General features: G+C 47.6%; 1 protein-coding gene across 20 annotated transcripts in view; it reads left to right on the top strand.

The window, feature by feature from the left end:
- Aopep (aminopeptidase O (putative)) overlaps nucleotides 1–18,015 on the top strand; it is a 293,876-nt gene that overhangs the window by 160,758 nt on the left and 115,103 nt on the right. For all 20 annotated transcript variants that reach the window (XR_012440580.1, XR_012440575.1, XR_012440579.1 and 17 more), the window contains exon 7: nucleotides 3,459–3,565. Coding sequence is in view for 14 of the 20 variants with exons in the window: in XM_074052594.1 (XP_073908695.1) it covers nucleotides 3,459–3,565 (107 nt within the window). In the remaining 6 variants the exon portion in view is untranslated. The remainder of the gene's footprint in view (nucleotides 1–3,458; nucleotides 3,566–18,015) is intronic.

Here is an 18,015-nt window from a genome sequence, read left to right as displayed (position 1 = left end):
CAAGGTCATACTGAAGCATTCCTTTGTGGTTATGGTTGTGGTGACATTGACTTGGGTGTGTTAAATAATCAGTTTGAAATGTAAGTCAAGAGTCTTAGTCTCAGATGAATGAGTAGTAAGTAAAGAATGAAGCAGTTGGTGTTGTATATTAGGGAGTGGGGAGGGTGGTGGCAAATGGGAAGTTGCTACTGAGCTCTAGCCAATGTGGGCATGTTAGAGGGAGGACTCAGGATAGCCTGGACTTCTAGTTTTTTAGTGACTCCATAATCTGTTTTTTTATTGATGTTGTACTGAGGTTTGAACTTAGATCCTCATACTCGGTAGGCAAGAGCTTTACCACTTAAGCCATGCCCCGAGCCCATAAATCTGGATTTTTATGTGAAGTTCATAAATTTAGAAAATGTTACACAAGTCAGGACTGGGATATAGCTCAGTAGTAAAGCATGTATTTAGCATATGCAAAGCCCTGGGTTCAATCCCCAGCACCCCATCAACAACAACAAAAAGTATATAGATCAAACACTCAGAAGCCAAGCATGGCCAGTATGCATCCATTTTACACCTGTGCTTTAAAGAATTGGCCACCAGTTCTGATGAGGATGTGGTAGCTAAAATGCTTCCTGCTTGTGTTCCAGTTCCTAGTATTTGAGTCACTTCCTTTCTGTGCCATCCCTGCCTCTTACACACTGGACTACTTAGCATTTTTTTAAGAGGTCATGTTCTGAGCTGGCCCAGGTCTTGAGTCCCAGCTCTGTTGCTCACAAGTTTTCTGAGTACAGGTAGGATCTGTGACTTCCCTGAAACTCAGTTTCCCCTCCGTAAATGGAGTAGGAAGCTTAGCATTGCAGGGTGAGTGTAATAACCTATGAGTGAGCTTCGCACCTTGCAGATACATGAAGAGCGTACAGGAAACCCCTCTTCTTTTCCTCTTTGTATTTCTACCCATCTGCACACAGGCTCAGCACGAGCTTAATATAAATTTGCTTCTCTCAATAACACATATTCACCTGTGGTTCTATTCCGAGACCATCATATTGGTGCTGTTCTTGGCAACTGTGAGTTCATTTCAGGCATCGGGTAACAGTATCTCAGTCCTTTATTCCCTCCTGAATCCCGAAAAAGAATCATCCAGGGAGGGAGAGAGGTGCCAGATGACCAGCAGGCCCTGTGTGCCTGTTGTCACAGACCCATCTGCCCCACTTCACAAGCATGTTGAAGACCTGCTGCAGTGTGACGGTGTTTGGAGACAGGGCCTTCTTCCCTGCCTGTTGTTCCGACAGCCACTCCTTAGTCTCCTTATCTGGTCTGCCTCTACCCTGAATAGGTCTGTACCCACTGACAGAAGCTGCCTGTGCCTCACAGCTGCTTGCCTTCTGTGACCATTCTGTGCTCAATTCATAGGGATAAAAGGCTGAGGTTAAGGAGAGCACTCAGTGTAAGGAAGGAGAAAATAAATTAGGAAAGAGAAGTGAGCACCAATTGTGTGCATTCTGAGGTAGGAGAGGCCAGGTCTGAGGGGACAGGAAAGCCTTGGTGGAGGAGGTGACTTGTGAGTTGAGCCTCAAGGAAAAGCAGGAGCCAGCCTTCCTCCATCGTCCTTTCCCCAAACCCACAGTGGGCTTAGTCTACTGCATCACTCTTTGACGTGAGTGTAGTGAAAACGCAAACACCCCTTGGTAAATTGGCCATTCTGGAGTTTGGAGATGTTACCAGAGCACATCCATTGCTCGACCCCTTCCTCTAAGGGTCACACTGAGCTGGCCACCTGACAAGTGCAGGTGCCAGACTTTCCCAGCGGGAGAGGAGCACTCTGTGGACAGCAGCAGCTCCACCAGGGAAGGGGTGCTTCCAGAGACTCTGCAGTACTGGGCACCAGAAGTGCAGTGTGGAGGAGCATAAAGTCACAGAGTAAGCTGGGAGCACCACTGCACTCAGAGTAGCAGGGAAAAGTGAATTGAGCTGCAAGGTCAAACTGTATAACTTGTCATTGATCTGGATAAAGTCTAAACTCCTTTCACAGGTATATTAATCTGCTTGTGCTGCCATAATCAGACACCAGAGGGGGTGGCTTAAGGAACAGACGTGTTCTCTCCCAGTTCTGAAGGCTGGCTGGAAGTCCAAGATCAAGGTGCCAGCATGGTTGATTTGTGCTGAGGCTTCTCTTCCAGGCTGGCAGTGGCCATCTTCTTACTTTGCTCTCACATGGCCTGTCCTCCATGCTTGAGGAGAGGGAGTGGGCTCTGTGTCTCTCCCTCACAGACCACAATCCTATAGGACTAGGATCCCATCTTCTGGCCTCATATACCCTTAAATCACCTTCCTAGAGGTCCTGTCTCCAAATACAGTCACATTGCAATAGATCATCAAGCACGTGGGGAGGGTGTGGTTGGGTCTGTGACAACAGGCACATAGAATCTGCTGGTCATCTGGCACTTCTCTCCCTCCCTGGATGGTAGCTGTCCTAGCCTGACCACATCCCTCACCATTCTCTAAGCACATGGCACTCTTTCCATACCCCAGGGCCTTGTGCAGGCTTTCCCACACCTAGTAATCTCTGCACCCTGGCTGACCTGTCTTCCCTGCAGCATCACCTCCATAGGAAAGCCTCTGACATGTCCTGGTTGGAGAGGGACACCTGAGTCCTTCCTTAACTGTACCATCACTTGCACACTGATGTTAGTGTCCTTACCTGTGCCCCACCCCCAGCCCTAGTTTCCTCATGGAGACTGTCCATAATATCCCCAGGGTCGAGCAGAGACTCAGTAAATACTTGGATGAATTATCAGGGACCTGGATGTCCAGAAATACCTATAGATCCTACACTTTTTCCTCCCCGGGGGATATTCTGCTGCCCTCCTTACTGAGATTGTAGCTCTCCATGTGACAGCAACCAATTCTAACTCAGTAGGGCAGAGTATGATGGCCTTCCCTGGCCCCAAATTGAGTCCAGGCAGTATGCTTTTTTTTCTGACTATATGCAAACAGAATCATCTGGGTTACATTAGCAAGCTCCACTGTAAACAGTGCTTAACAAAATTGAGGGTTGGGAAAAATAGGTAAATAGAGGAGCCTCCCCCTCCCTGTGCAAAAACACAGAGAAGGAAAGGAGGGCAGGCTGGATGGAACCAAAGTGGAAATGGCCTGAAGGGAAGGTCCTTCTCTCCAGGCCAGGTGTGTGTCCAGGGCGTGGGATGTGTTCTAAGACCAGGGACCCCTTCCAAACAGACAGGTTTGGCTCCACCCACCAACACAAGCGTGCTAGAGTGTTCTGTGCTGGAGTGCTCCTTCATCTCCTTTGAACAGTTAAGAGTTTTCTGGTGGAGAGCAAGGAGAAAGCAGGGAGCCTGCCTAGGCAGGGGGGAAGGCACTGAAACAAAGCAAGCCATTCTGTGGGGCAGGTCTGACCAACACAATGACTGTTTTGCTCACGTGTGTTTATGTGTCTGTGGCTCAAACAGCTGTCCTCCCACGAGGCCCAGGAGCAGCAAGAGCTGAGGGCTTGCCTGCGCTGGCATCGCCTCCAGGATGAGCTACAGAACTCCCCTGAGGAGATGCAGGTGTTAAGGTAAGGCACCCTTACGCTCCTGCACTTCTCTCCCTCCCTCTTCTTCCCTTTAAGATGCATCAGGCTGTCTGATTAAATCTGCTGTTTCCTTCGTAAATCAAACCAGCCTGGCCTCACTCACCCTCCCAGGGATGTGATAGCTCTGTTTTGAGTCTTCCAGAGTGTGGGCTTGGGTTTGCCTTCTGACATTTTCCTGGTGTCTCTATTCAGGAAAAACTAGCGTGAGGCCATTTCCGGATGTAAATTCTTCGTTTGAAGTTCTAATAGTCACTTTATGTGGAGAAGGTTGGGGTTGGGCAGCCTGGCAGACAGTAACCCTTTAAAGCTAAAGGGGAAAAATCTTTAGGAAAATATTGACTGCTAAGTGCTTAGCAGTAGCAGATGTGTGTGTCAAAGGGGCCTTTTGTTTCAGATGTCATTCAGCAGGAAGCTGCGATGGCAGAGGGAGGGGTCCACTCCCGCTCTCAGTTTTGTTTTTAGAGTGTGGCTGTGGCATTTGAAGGATTATTTCTTGCCTTTTTTGTTTGTTTGTTCCATTTTTGTCCCTTTCTGCTCTTTTCCTTTTCTTCCCTACTCTAAATGGCTGTTGATCTGAAGCCTTGTGCCTAGGCCCCAGGAGCACTGAGGTTGCTATGGCAACAGGAGCCCCCTCTTGAACCAGAGTCAAGGGTCTGGAACCTGCAGTCAGACGTATGGGAAGGAATTGCCCCTTCTCTTCACACTATTTTAGATGGCCTCCCAGAAGGACAGTTCCGTCATCCTCCCCACCCCTCCCAACCAGAGGCTTGCTTTGGATGACTTTGCTGTTGAGGTTTGGTTTTCAGTAAGCACCCCACCCCTCCTGCCTGGTGGAAATGCAGGGAGCTGTCTGCACCTCTGGGAGCCAGGCTGGCTGGTGCTTTTGTACAGCCTCACCCTTCCCACGGAAGCTCCAATGCTCACACGCCAACCATGGCCTCCCAAGCTGACTCATCCATTGTTTAGGAGAGGCGGCTGGAGCTGGGGTTAGTACAGGGGCCAGGAGCCCCGTGCTCCACCCCAGTGCCACTGTGCCTGCATCTGTTCCCTTGACCAGAGTCTACTGAGCCAGGACAGGAGGGCTGCCCCACTGCCAGTGCCCACAGGGTTTCTGCTCTCATGTCACTTCCATTTAGTGGGGACACTGCTACATGCACAGGCTGGCCATGAGTGGTGAGCAGTGCTGTGGCAGGATCCAGGATCGTTCAGAGACTTCTTTGTCTTCCTTCTCTTCTTCCGCCTCACCTCCCTTCTTTTTTTGTGGTACTTGTAATTGAACCCAGAGTCTCAAGAGCTCTCCCACTTAAGCCATGGCACGTCCCCATCCCTTTTGTTCTATTTATTTTGTTTTTGAGATAGGATCTTGCTAACTTTGCTCAGGCTGACCTTAAACTCACGATCCTGCTTTTGTCCCCTGAGTAGCTGGGATTACAGGTATGAATCTGAACTAACTGGAGAACTTCAAGACTGAGCCCAGCCTGTGCTCAGCCTAGCAGAGTGAGCAACATGGAGGTCTTGAAGCAGGAAAGGTCCTTCAGATGCTGTGGGGACAGAAAAGGCAGCAGGACTGTGAGAGTCAGACAGAAGCCTTACTCTATGCCCTATAGACGACCTCAGAGATTCTTCAACAGGGCAGGAGCATGACCTGTCTGCTGTTGACAGTGCTGCTGTGTTGCTGTGTGGACTGGGCTGCAAACGGAGAGCCAGGAGTGGGATCCAGTGCTTCGGTGGTCCATGCAAGGGGGTCCTGGTAGGGCAGTGACAGGTGCAAGAAGCAGCCCTATTGGACACGTGTTTTGGTGGTAGGACTGGTAGGTCTTTGTTGACCTGACTATGAAAAGGAAGGCCATGAGTGTATCAAGAATGACTTCTAAGTTTTTGAATTGAGCAGCTGGGTAGATGGTGATGCTAGTTATTGAGATACTGAAGGTTATGAGGAACAGGCTCTGGAGAGGAAAATGAAGGTTCCAGTGTGTGTCAAATAAATATTCAACATTAAGAACTCGGTGGGGAAGGGGGTAAAGGGGAGTGATGGAGAGGGTGAGTCCAACTAAGATAAATTGTAAGAACTTTTCTAAATGTCACAGTATACCCCCAGCACAATAATAGTATGATAAAAATTTTTTAAAAACCAATTAAACAAAACACCAAAAACAAGCAAACAAACAAAAAACCCTAACACTTCAGCGGGTGTGAAAGGCATATCAGAACATTCAGCACACTGAAGTCAAGGGAAAGGAGAAAGCAGGAGAAGAGGAGCCAGCAAAGGATCCTGGGGCAGTCGTTGCATGTGGAGAACACAGGGCACGGGTCATGGAAGACAGTGAGGCAAGAAGGTGGGAATAGTGGTGTTGGGTGGAGGAGGGTGAGAAAGAAGTGACCTTCAGGTGGGTCACATGAAAGATGGTGGTGACTTTGACGTTCACTCTTATTTTCGAGTAGTGGAGAGGGAGGCCAGCCTGAGAGCGTGAGTTCGGGGAACAGAGCTGGGGAGTGTGAAGCAAGTAAGGAGGTTGTGTTGGCTGGGGAGGCAGCAGAGGGAGCCGAGGGCTAGAGGGTTCACTTTTAGGTGGGAGTCCTGGCATGGTATTTAACATCTGTTGATGAGAGGTGTCCCTTGGCAAGTCAGTTCCCCTGTGAAGAGAACGTGGAGCTATGGTCAATCCTTAGCTTTGGATTGCCAAGTTCTTCCCCTGTGGGAGTGCAGTTGGGAGAACTTTGTACTAGAATATTATGATGTCTGTGTTTCATTGTCTTAATATTTTGAAATTGTGTTTGCTTAAATTTAGGCTTATCAAGAGAGCTGCATTTGAAAGGCGTACTGCACAGCAGTATGGAAATACTCTTATCAGATATGCTTACAGTGAGGAGGAAGTGTTTCTGAACCTGCCCCAGATTATACAGTCCAGGCTTAGTTTACACCATCCTTAAAATTCTCCCTTAAATGGGCGCAGAGAACCTAGAAATCCTTGTCATTGTCAGAGAAAAGAGGAAGCAGAGTCATAAAAGTCTGTCCTCAGATTTTATTTTAAAGTACAAATGAGTCCTTTGAAACAATACAGTGGTCTTAGATACTTCTGTCTTGTTTTCTTTCTTTCAAGATACACCACAGTCTTGAAATGTTGGCCCAGGAATAAGTTAGTGTGAGATTGCTCCTCAGGGGCCCACAGAAGGAACTTCTCTTACGGTCTTTGTGTTAGTCAGTTTCTTGTCTCTGAGCTAAAATACCTGACATAGACGACTTAAAAAAGGAAGGGTTTGTTTGGCTCGTGGTTTCAGAGGTTTAGTCCATGATCGTCTGGCTCCATTGCTTTGGACCTGAAGTGAAGCAGAATACCAGGGTGGTGGGAGGGTGGTAGAGCAAAGCAGCTCTCCTCATGGTGGACAGGAAGGGGAGAGGGTGAGGGCACACCTCCAGTGACCTTCCTCCAGCTGGGCCCCACCTTCTGAAGTTTCTACCACTCCCTACCAGCTGGAGACCAGGCCTTCAATCCAGAGCTTTTGGGGGGGAGATACTTCATATCCCAGCCTTAACAATCTTTGTGGCAGCTTCCAGCACACACTCTCTCTTTCTAGAAATACTTTGTTCTCTCAACTTCAATGTGTCACAATCTCCAGATTTCCGACTACTTCTCTGGTCCTTCCCCACCTTTTGGCTAGCTCTTTAACATCTTCACTTAAATGGCGTGTGGCTCAGAAAGACTGAGTAATGGCCCTACATCTACAGCCGATAAAGAGCAGAGCAGGAATTTAAACCCAAGGATCAGAAGTGTTCTCTTTACCCTATACCACATCCCTGCCTTCAAGGAACTCAATACAGCATTTAGTTACATTACAAAAAAAGAAGTATTCCAGGTCTTGGACTCTGGAAAGACCTGTAAGGCGTAGTGACCTGTACGGGTTGGATCAAGCTTCTTTCTCTTTTGACACGCAAAAGCATATGTCTTATTTCAACAGATACTGGGAAAAAGGAAACTCTGCTCTCTGTTGGATGAAGATAGGACAGTATTAACAAAGCAAGAAGAGGAAAGCTTAAACTTTGTTTGGTTCTGAGTTATTAATTTCAGTAATCCACAAGGCCCGTTCCCTGTTTGCACCTTCCATAACCCAGTGTTGAACAGTGCATCTCATCAAGCGTGTCCCACGTTTGACTCTTACATTGACTTAGCTGTGAATTTCAGTTGATTGCAACAGTTTCTGGTGCTTTCCTCACCTCAGTGGTCCTGGCTGGGGAGTCTGTAAGGTGGCTCCAGGCTTGGCAATTAGCTCAGAGTTGCAAAATGTCAGAGGTCACAGTGATGACTCTATGCCTTTATGCATTTGTTAATTATTAAAGATGCCTTTCCCATAGATGAGAACCCAGTGGCTCTCTCTAGACTCTCCCTCACCTCTCACCAGCCCTGGGCAGTACTATTCACCACAAGAAATGTGATTTTACTGTAGCTTCATCCCTTCCTGCTTGGCCTGCACCCCATCCACCACAGCAGCTCTGATACAGGCTCTACTCTTGACCAGTACAGCACTGTGGCTTTTGCCAAAGAAGATGCTGGGGGAAAGGGGAGGTTTCTCTAGGGCTCCTGGGCCTTTGTCTCTAGGTACAGCTGGATTCTGGCAGCCTCTCTAAGTGTTTTCAGTTAGCATTTTCTGACAGGCCCCATGGGACGGAAGAGCTACAGTGGCAGGGTCAGAAGAAACCTCTGTTGGTTTTTATTGTTTGTGGTTTATTATCGCTTCCTCTTTTATCTGGATTCATTGTTACAGTCAGGCTCACGCTGAGACAATGTTAAAATATAGCTATCATGCTAAGGAGGCGCTGACAGGCACCAGTCCCATGTAGCTTTTTCTCTTAGTTGCTGTCTCCACAGTTGATACGCTGCCAGATAAATGTGGATGTCTTTTCCTACCTTCCTCTCAAGGGCCTCGCCCTGAGGTCACAATGCCATCCCTGAGGAATAGAAGCAAACTCCAAGTGTGTAACTCTACCGTGGTGTCCGGAGTGTTCTGGGAATTTGCATGGTGCCTAAGCCCTTGCATTTCGTTTGCAGTCATAAGGTCTTGTTCATTAAAGTCTGCTGTGTGTGACCCTTTCCTGCTCTTCTGCAAGCCTTCACCTCGAAAGTTTCCTAATCCCTGAAGAGCACAGCAGTCTTCCCACTTGTGTGTGAGGACAGATCCCTTCACGGTAACGCAGGCTGACCTCACAGAAAAGCTCCTCCCCTTCCTTCCAGAGTCCCTGGCGCAGCAGTGCCTTGTCCTCTGCTGCCTGTCTCCATGGTCTCCAGCACTTATTCCACACCTTCCCTGGTGTCTTTCCTTCTCCATCCTCCTGCCCCAGCTGGGAACATTGTGCCATCGGCCACATTCTGTGTTTGATCCTATAGCTGCCTCTACGTCCACATTCCCACGTGACAACTTGTCTGTCTGTTCCAAAGGTGGAAGTAGGAGGAGTGTGCCTTGACAGGTCCATAGAGCTTAACCCCTCACTGAGAGGAGGGAAGGTAGGGAGGATCAGGCAGCAGGGAGAAAGAAGCTCTTGAACCAGTCCTATCCCATCAGGAGGGATAGTGGCTCCCTTGGGGACTCCTGCAGGCAAACAACAGTGACTCACCTGGGCAGCTGTCCAGACACCCTAACTTTGCAGAGGAACGCATTGGAGCTTCTCCTTTACAGGGTTAACTTGGGTGGGGTTTTGTTGCTCATCAGGAAGGACAGGCAGTCTTTTTAAATTATCCTGATGAAAGCCAACCATATCCTTACATTTTAATGCAGCATCTGTACCTGAATTTAATTAGCTATATGTATTTTTTTATTAATACCATCTTATTTTTAAGTTTAAAGCCTGTAGGCTTCAACGAATTTAAGGAAGAATCTGGTGATTAAAGGAGAAAACCTGTTTCATTTGTTTGAGCAGAACAACTCCAAAAGCGCATTGTTTGGGACCTCCGCCCAGGGTACCACCCACCTGTTGTGGCCCTCCGCCACATTTTTCCATTGTCACCTTACTGTCCTCAGTTGCTAACCCCTCCCTCTCTTCCGCTTCCTTCCCCTTAGCTGGTAAGTGTGCTTCCATTTCTCCCAGCCTTAAATAACCTCTTTTGAAGGCTGCATCCAATCACCAGAACTTACTGTCTCCGCCCTCACACCTCTCACCAGCTCATTGTGCCATATGTATTATCCCCAGATTCTGTAACCATATTGCAAGTGTTGACTTACCACACTCCTCTGCTTTGCTTGGCACCATTGGGAACTCCTGGAAATTTCTGTCACCCAGCTTTCTTGGCAGTGCCTCCTCTGGCTCTCTGCCTTTCTGCCACTGCCCCTCTATCTTTCTTCAGTCTTCTTAGTCGCTTCAGTTACCTTCCTCAGGGAACACGCCCAGCTGCACTTCCTTCCAGAGTGGTCTCTCCAAACCCTTTGCCTTAGGTGGGATTTCCTCACAAGAAGACTTGAGAGAGCATTTATGTAAGATTATTAGTAATCTAATTTCCCTGGGGGAAAATGGAAAGGGAAGTAGGGTGAAAATAAGATAGAGACCAAGACAGGGTGCCATGATATTAGGTCAAGTTACCCTCAGACTTTCCCCTTCGGGGCATAGACCACAGAGTATTTTACCCCTCAAGTAAGTAAGTCCCATACTTAGAGAGATCACATTCCCAGGTACTTCTGGGAGCAGGCAGAACAGGCTCAGGCCACCTGAGGGCTGCCCTCCGACAAAGAGTCACAGGAGCATGGATGGAGCTGGTATGCACATGGACAGGAAAAGAGCCCAGACACATTGGTGAAGCCTGTGCCTTCAGCCATACCCCATCTAAGGTGGATGATCCTCAGTCCCCACTGCCAGCCTGGCTCTCTCAGAAGTGAATGCTTAACTACCCATTGACATCTCTTCCTGGCTGCGCTCTCCCCACCATCATCTGCCCATCTCTGAGTGTTGAGCTCTTCTGTGGCAGTACACATCGAGGTCCAGCACACATCCAGGGTAGAAGCCTGAGAGCTCCAGCTCCTCCCTCCCTGCACTCCTCTCTAGGAGCCATCCCTAACAACTGCCAGTTTTTACCTGCTAAGTGTTTCCTCAGTTGCACCCTTCTCCACCCCAAAGACCACTATGTGTGTTTAGAATTTTTTCATCCTTGCTTGTACCAATCCAACAGCCCATGAACTGCTTTTCTACCTTTAGTCTTCCTTCCTCCCTTCTTCCCTTCCGCCCTCCCTTCTTCCTTCTCTCCCTCCCTCCTTCCCTTCGACAGGACTGGGGATGAAACCCAGAGCCTTCCACGTGCTAGGCAAGTGCTCTACCACTGTACATCTCCAGTCTGTTTATATCTAGTCTTGCCCTTTTTCACTGCCACTGAAAAAAGAGTCCAAAAGCTTCCCCTTACCTCCAGGAAAACTTCAGGTGCATTGATATGGCATACAAGGTCCCATAAAACATCAGTTCTCTGTTTTCTCAGTTTCATCCCTTGTTATTCTTTGCTTTACCCTCTGCCTTCCCAAATAGGTCACAGATCGTTCTGTATCAGTCCGCTCAGGCTTCCATAGTAGATACCAAAGACTAAGTGGCTAGCCAACAGAAATGTATCTTCTCACAGTTCTAGAGGCCAAGCTGAAGGTGTTGGTAGGCTTAGTGTCTTCTGAGGGCCCTCTCTGTGGTTTGCAGATGGCCACCTTCGTATTGTGTATGTGTGCATCCCTGGTGTCTCTGTATGTGCAAATCTCTTCTTAGAAGGACACCAGTCAGATTGGATTAGGACCCACTGACCACTTCATTTTTACTTACTCATCCCCCCTGAAAAGCCTTATTTTCTAAGTACAGTTGCATTCTGAGGAACTCATTCTGAGGTGCTGGGGAGGGGTAGGGCTTCACCATGTAAGTTATGGTGGTATACAGTGTCGTTCATGGCTCCTCTCATCTGTTTACTCCCCTCCTCCTTCTTTTCCATGGTGTCTCTGTTTAGAACATCCTTGCCTTGCTGCACAATGCCACATCAGCATGACTCAGCACAGGCACTGCTGCCTTCCAAAAAAGTCTCAGCCCTATGCTTAGATAAACTAGTGTCCCCAAGATAATTATTTGATAATTTATTTTTATATTTAGGTAGAACCACATGAAATGAACAACAATTTGACCATGTATTTTTTTTTGGACTGGGGCTTGAACTCGGGGTCTACACCTTGAGCCACTCCACCAGCCTTGTTTTGTGATGGGTTTTTTCAAGGTATGGTCTCGTGAACTATTTCCTCAGGCTGGCCTGAACCGTGATCTTCCTGATATCTGCCTCCTGAGTAGCTTATAGGCATGAGCCATGGGTGCCCGGCACATTTGACCATTTCTTTTTTTTTTTTTATTTTATTCATATGTGCATACAATGTTTGGGTCATTTCTCCCCCCCCCCCGCCCCCACCCTCCCCCTCCCTCTTCCCCCCTACCCCCTCGCTACCCGCAGAAACTATTTTGCCCTTATCTCTGATTTTGTTGAAGAGAGAGTATAAGCAATAATAGGAAGGACCAAGGGCTTTTGCCAGTTGAGATAAGGATAGCTATACAGGCAGTTGACTCACATTGATTTCCTGTACATGTGTGTTACCTTCTAAATTAATTCTTCTCAAACTAACCTTTTCTCTAGTTCCTTGTCCCCTTCTCCTATTGGCCTCAGTTGCTTTAAAGTAGTTGTATTAGTTTCTCTGACATTTGACCATTTCTGACCTACAAAATCAAAAAATTTCAATTTCTTTCTCCTGAACCTTCATCCTTCACTACCGAGGGATGATGTCTGGTTTGCATCTGGCATATTGAAAGGATGTTGAAGAAACAAATGTTATAGACATGAGCTCTGCCCCCAAGGGTCTTTGTATGTTATTTGGAGAGTTGAAATACTGATCACAAGTGAATAGCTAGATCCTAGGCAGCATCCTCAGAGTTCTCAGAACTGCGAGCTCACTGTTGGAAGACTAGTTAGGAGGGGCCACGGGAAGCATGTGTAGCTTGAGCTAGGACAGTGAGGATGACAGACTGAGATGGGTGTAGGGTACAGGGAGGGGGCTTTAAGTGGAATGCAAAGCCTAGCAGCATAAAAGTAAAGTGGTGTGATACAGACATTCCAGTGAGGATGGTCTTGTTGAAAGAATGGTCTCATGAGGAACCTGGGAGGCTGGAAGTGGCTGGGTGAGGACTGGCTTAGCAGTGGACTTCTGTCGATGTCAAAATCAAGAGTTTGCTTGTGACTGTCCCAGCAATGGGGAAGCTATTTTAAGTTCCAAGAATGCATAGTGAAAATAGAGCTCTGGGAAGATTACACAGCGTTGGGATAACAGTTGATCAAAGACACACTGCAGAGGCCAGATGGAATTAGGTGGCTCTCTCAGGAATGAGGGCTGAGTTCAGAAGAGCTTCACTGGCCTGAGGCTCTGACAGAGGAGTAGCTCATTGGCGAGGTTCAGAACAGATGCACATGTCATTCCAACTTCAAAGAAGACTGTAGGAATACAATGCAAAGCTGTCCTAACTGCCATAAGGACTGGACCTTTAAAGGACCTGCTGAAATTTGTGGGCTTCATGAAGTTTGTTATGCCTTTGAAGAGAGTGAAAGGCAGCAGCCCTGTTATTCTGTGCCCTCTGTGGCCAAGGCCTGGTCCATCCTGCCTCATTCTGGAGAGTCAGAATGACCTGAGGACAGAAGCCTAAGCTCTGCTCTAGAGTTAACCAGGTATGGTAGCACAGCGGCTCTCAGAGGAGGCCTGGAGAGGAGTCTAGATGCTACTGTTTGCTGTGTGGCCTTGAACGTTACTCAACTACACCACGTAGAACTTTGCTTTCAGCTATAAAACAGAGGTAATGTCACAATAGAGTTTCTACCTTACAGGTGGTAGGAGGAGTAATGCAAATCATTTAAGACACGTGTATTTACATGAATCATGGGAAATTGGCAATTACCTGTGGTTCAAGTAGATACTCAGCACATGCTAGATATGGTCCTCTCTACGCTCTGGTGCCTGGTGGGCCCTTGTCAAACCAAAGGCACAGGGTGCAAACCCCAGGGCCAGCCCACTCCCCCTTTCTCGGGATGCTCCCTTTCCCCCGGCCCCAAGGCTCTGGAGCTGGCCTTATCTCTTCTTTTGCTGCTGCCACCCTCCCCTGGGACCAGGGGGCATCCTACCTCTGACTCTTTATCTTCCTGAGCCTGGAAACACCTGCCTTTCCTCCTGGCAAACAGAATTGGCTGGAATGTTCACAAAGTAAAAATTTCCTAAGACATTAAGAGAGCTGCTTTTAAAGTGTGAGATTGCTTGGTTACAAATGAAAAGGATAGAATTAAAGGGAGAAAGGCTGAAAGTTAAACAGAGATGCTCAACTGTAGCTTGAGGGAAGAATTGAATTGACACTTGTGAGACAGTGGGAGCCCCATACCTTCCAAACCTACTTCTGCTCTAACCTCTTAGAAGGGCCACACCTGTGTCCCGACTGTGGCCCTGCCCTGTCCAGCTCCCTAGCATCTGTTCCTAATCTCACCATGGTCCTAAGAGAAAAAAATTCTTGCCTCTGTGGCCTTCAAGACTCCTTACCTGAACTTCTGACCATCAGCCCTGGCCTGTGCCTTTCCAAAGGCCTCCACATCTGAATCTTGGGATTTCTGCCCTACATCTCCATTCCCCACACCCCCCACCCCTTTCTCCCAGCACAGTGTTCTTAGTTGGAACCACATACACTACCATGCCAGCTGTGAGAACCATTCCTACCCTGTAATTCTGGGAAGATGCCGAACCCATGCCAGCAGTGTCTGAAAAACAGTAAGGCTCTAAGCTAGCCAGAAACAGACCCTGTCCTTTCCTGTTTCAGAGGCCAGTGCCGGCCCCTGGAGCTGGCTGTTCAGTTTCTGTTTCCTGCTGGAGGGACACCCTCAACCTGCAGCTCTTCCAAACAACAAAAATGACAGACATGTCCTGCATAATTGGCCTCAAGCAGCCTTCCTTCTTCATTTTCCTAGACCATTCCCTGGCTACTCAGGCATTGCTAAGGGAAGGATAGAATCTCCACAGCCCCCTAACTACATACTTACAGAACAAGGTATTTCATCTTTGCAGTAAAACCCTTTAGTAGGGGTTTAAATTTAAATATAGGAAAACTTAAGAAGTAAGGCAGTTAGTTCATAGTCATTATTTAGTTAATCACGGTACTATTCCCCCAGAATAAAAGTACATAATGGGAGAACTCAAACAGTTTAAAAATATATAAACTTCTATCCTCACCACTGTAGTTCCTTGCCTAAGTTAATCACTGCTAGCATTTTCTTGTGAATCTTTTTTGTTATTGTTGTTTTGAGACAGAGTCGCTATGTTGCTCAGTCTAGCTTTGAACTCACTGTGTAGCCAGGCTGCTCTTGGTGGGAATGTCAGATGGTGTGGTTACTTTGAACACAGTCTGGCAGCTCTGCAAAAGGTTAAACATAGCTTACCCTTGACCCTGCTGGGCAGGCACTCTACTACCACTTGAGCCATTCTATCAGCTCTGTGACCCAATAATCCCACTGCCAGGTGCATACCTAAGAGAAATGAAAGCCTAAGTCCCTGCAAAAACCTGTGTTACTCATAATTGCCAAAAAGGAGAAATGCCCAAATGCCCAACAGCAGAAGCATGGGCAAACAAGGTGCACTGTCCACACAGTGGGGAATTATTGAGCAGTACAAAAAGGAAGGAGGTTTTGATACATGGTACAACATGCATGAACCTTGAAAGCGTGCTGTGGGAAGGAAGTTATCCACATACCATCCGGATTCCATGTGTATGAACTGTCTGGAACAGACAGATCCGCAGAGACAAGAAGTAGGTTAGTGGTGTCGAGGTTGGGGCAGAGAGGAGTGGAAGAGACTGGGAAGTGACTGCAGTGAGCATGAGGTTTCCTTCTGGGATGATAAAAATGTTCTGGAGTTGGCTACTGCTGCTGATTGCACAACCTTGTAAGTATACCAAAAACCACTGAACTGCACATTTTTTTTCTTTTATTATTCATATGTGCATACAAGGCTTGGTTCATTTCTCCCCCCTGCCCCCACCCCCTCCCTTACCACCTACCCCACCCCCTCCCTCTCCCCCCCCAATACCCAGCAGAAACTATTTTGCCCTTATTTCTAATTTTGTTGAAGAGAGAGTATGAGCAATAATAGGAAGGAACAAGGGTTTTTGCTGGTTGAGATAAGGATAGCTATACAGGGCATTGACTCACATTGATTTCCTGTGCGTGGGTGTTACCTTCTAGGTTAATTCTTTTTGATCTAACCTTTTCTCTAGTACCTGTTCCCCTTTTCCTATTGGCCTCAGTTGCTTTTAAGGTATTTGCTTTAGTTTTTCTGCGTTGAGGGCAACAAATGCTAGCTAATTTTTTAGGTGTCTTACCTATCCTCACCCCTCCCTTGTGTGCTCTCGCTTTTATCATGTGAACTGCACATTTTTATATGGTGAGTTCTATATGTGAATTTACCTCTGCTTTGTAAAAGGAGAGAACGTGGTAGAAACCCATGGATGGTCTCTGCCATCTCATAACATCCTGTGGCCTGGTAGGGTTGACCAGCAATTGTCAGAGGGAGAGATGGAAAAGCTTAGGACAGGTGGCAGTCAGTGACCTTGGGATCCGATCAGACCCAAGGAGACATGTCCAGTTGGGGTCTTTGGTATAACAACCCCACACAGTGATGCTGCGCACCCTAGAAATTATAAGCGTGTGTGCACAAGTCTGTGTGTTCTTAGCTTCCATCCCATGCTCTGCTGTCCATTTCCTTTAATATAATCCTGGCTCTTTCTCCATTATCAGCACACACTGGCTTTTTTCTTTTAGACTTCTGTGAATATTCTAGAATATGAATGTTCCTTTACAAACCATTGAACATTGTTAACCATTGGACACTTTGGTAATGTCTAGCTTTTTGCTTTTGCAAGCAATGCTATGGCCAGTGGTCTTATAGTGGTCTTTTAGTGTGTAGCACGTGAATTATAAAACCTAAATAGGAGGCAGTAGCCAGCAACTCTGAGAGCTGCTCTCCCAGTTCCTCATTCTGTTGTACGTCGTGGTTGTTGGTGTGTGTTGGGCTGACAGCCAGACAGGCCTCCCCGTGCAGAACTCCACCTTCAGCTCCCAAGGACCATTTGTTCCTCTCTGAGTCCCAGGATGAGGCTGACCCTGTCGTCATCTCAGCTCACAGCGCCTGCTGCACGTGCCAGTGCTCTCACGAGAATGAAGCTGCATTTGTCTCCTCTGCCTCTTTCTGGGGTGAAGTCAAGATTGTCTCGATGCAGTGCAAAAAAGCCTTCCATTTTCACTCTTCCTGCTTTTGCTTCCTATACTGGTCAGGTTCCATATTGCTGTGTTCTGAATGCATGTGGCCAGCTGATGGTCAAGGAATAGAGCGAGGGACTCTGTTAATGTGGCTGTGAGGACACGGGTTCAGGTGCATTGTGCCCCAAGAAACAACACTGTAAAAAGTGGGCAGCACCAAGCTCCAGGCCTCACCACAGTAGCACATGGCAGATTCTGGTGGGAGCAGCTCCATCCTTAAAGGGCAGCCTTCCTCAGATTGGGCTGGAATCTGTCCCACAACTTTCGCCCAGGCCTCTTAGCCCTTACCTAAGCGTCGTGCAGTGCACGCCTCGTTCCCACCCCATCAAAGACGGCTCTTTCTTTTCCTAACCAATAGGTCATGAGGGCTTTTGCTAATTTTGTCGTACCACATGCTTGGAAGAGCATTGGCCTTCGTGGGCCAGGTCCTTTGTTACTGTGCTAACAGTGATCTTCTCCCAGAGTGAACACAGCAATCTTAGGGTCACTCGAACCTCTGAAGAACAAAGTCACTCTTACTTACTCTTTCCCTTGATCTGGTCCCCCAGAAAAGAAAGAGCAGGGTCAGCACAGCTGGATCTGCTCAGAGGCACCATTCCTCACACTTGCGCTGTCAAGGCATTTGACCTTGCTCTGTTCTCCTTGGCAACACTCACTGAGCCACTGCTCTAAGCACCCTGTACACATTGCTTCACTCCACGTAAGTGCCAGCACCGCGTTCCAACTTCCCCCTCAGCTGGCAGACGAGGAGGTAGTTCAGAGGTATTGAGCTGGGGGCCGAGTCCACAGCCAGGGACTGGTGGAGCTGGGATGCCGTCCACAGGGTCTAGCACCCCCACTGCCCAGCAGTAGGCCCAGTGCAGCCAACCTGCTGTGCTTACTGCCATGGGAGCCATGTCAGTCGCCTGTGGCTGAGTTAAGTATGTAGAGAAGTAATGAAATCTTTTTCATAGGTAAAACATAATTTAAAAACTTCTTTGTCCCTATTAGACACTGACTTATTATTAATTGGGCCCTCACTTCAGCCTGTAATTGCTTTTTTTTTCTCTTTTTTTTTTTTTTTTTTTTTGTGGTACTGGGTTTTGAATTCTGTGCTGCTAGGTAAGG

Source organism: Castor canadensis, chromosome 13, assembly GCF_047511655.1.
Source record: "Castor canadensis chromosome 13, mCasCan1.hap1v2, whole genome shotgun sequence".
NCBI classification, from domain to species: domain Eukaryota; kingdom Metazoa; phylum Chordata; class Mammalia; order Rodentia; family Castoridae; genus Castor; species Castor canadensis.
The sequence above is the reverse complement of the archived record's forward strand: the minus strand, read 5'-3'. Positions and strand labels throughout refer to the sequence as shown.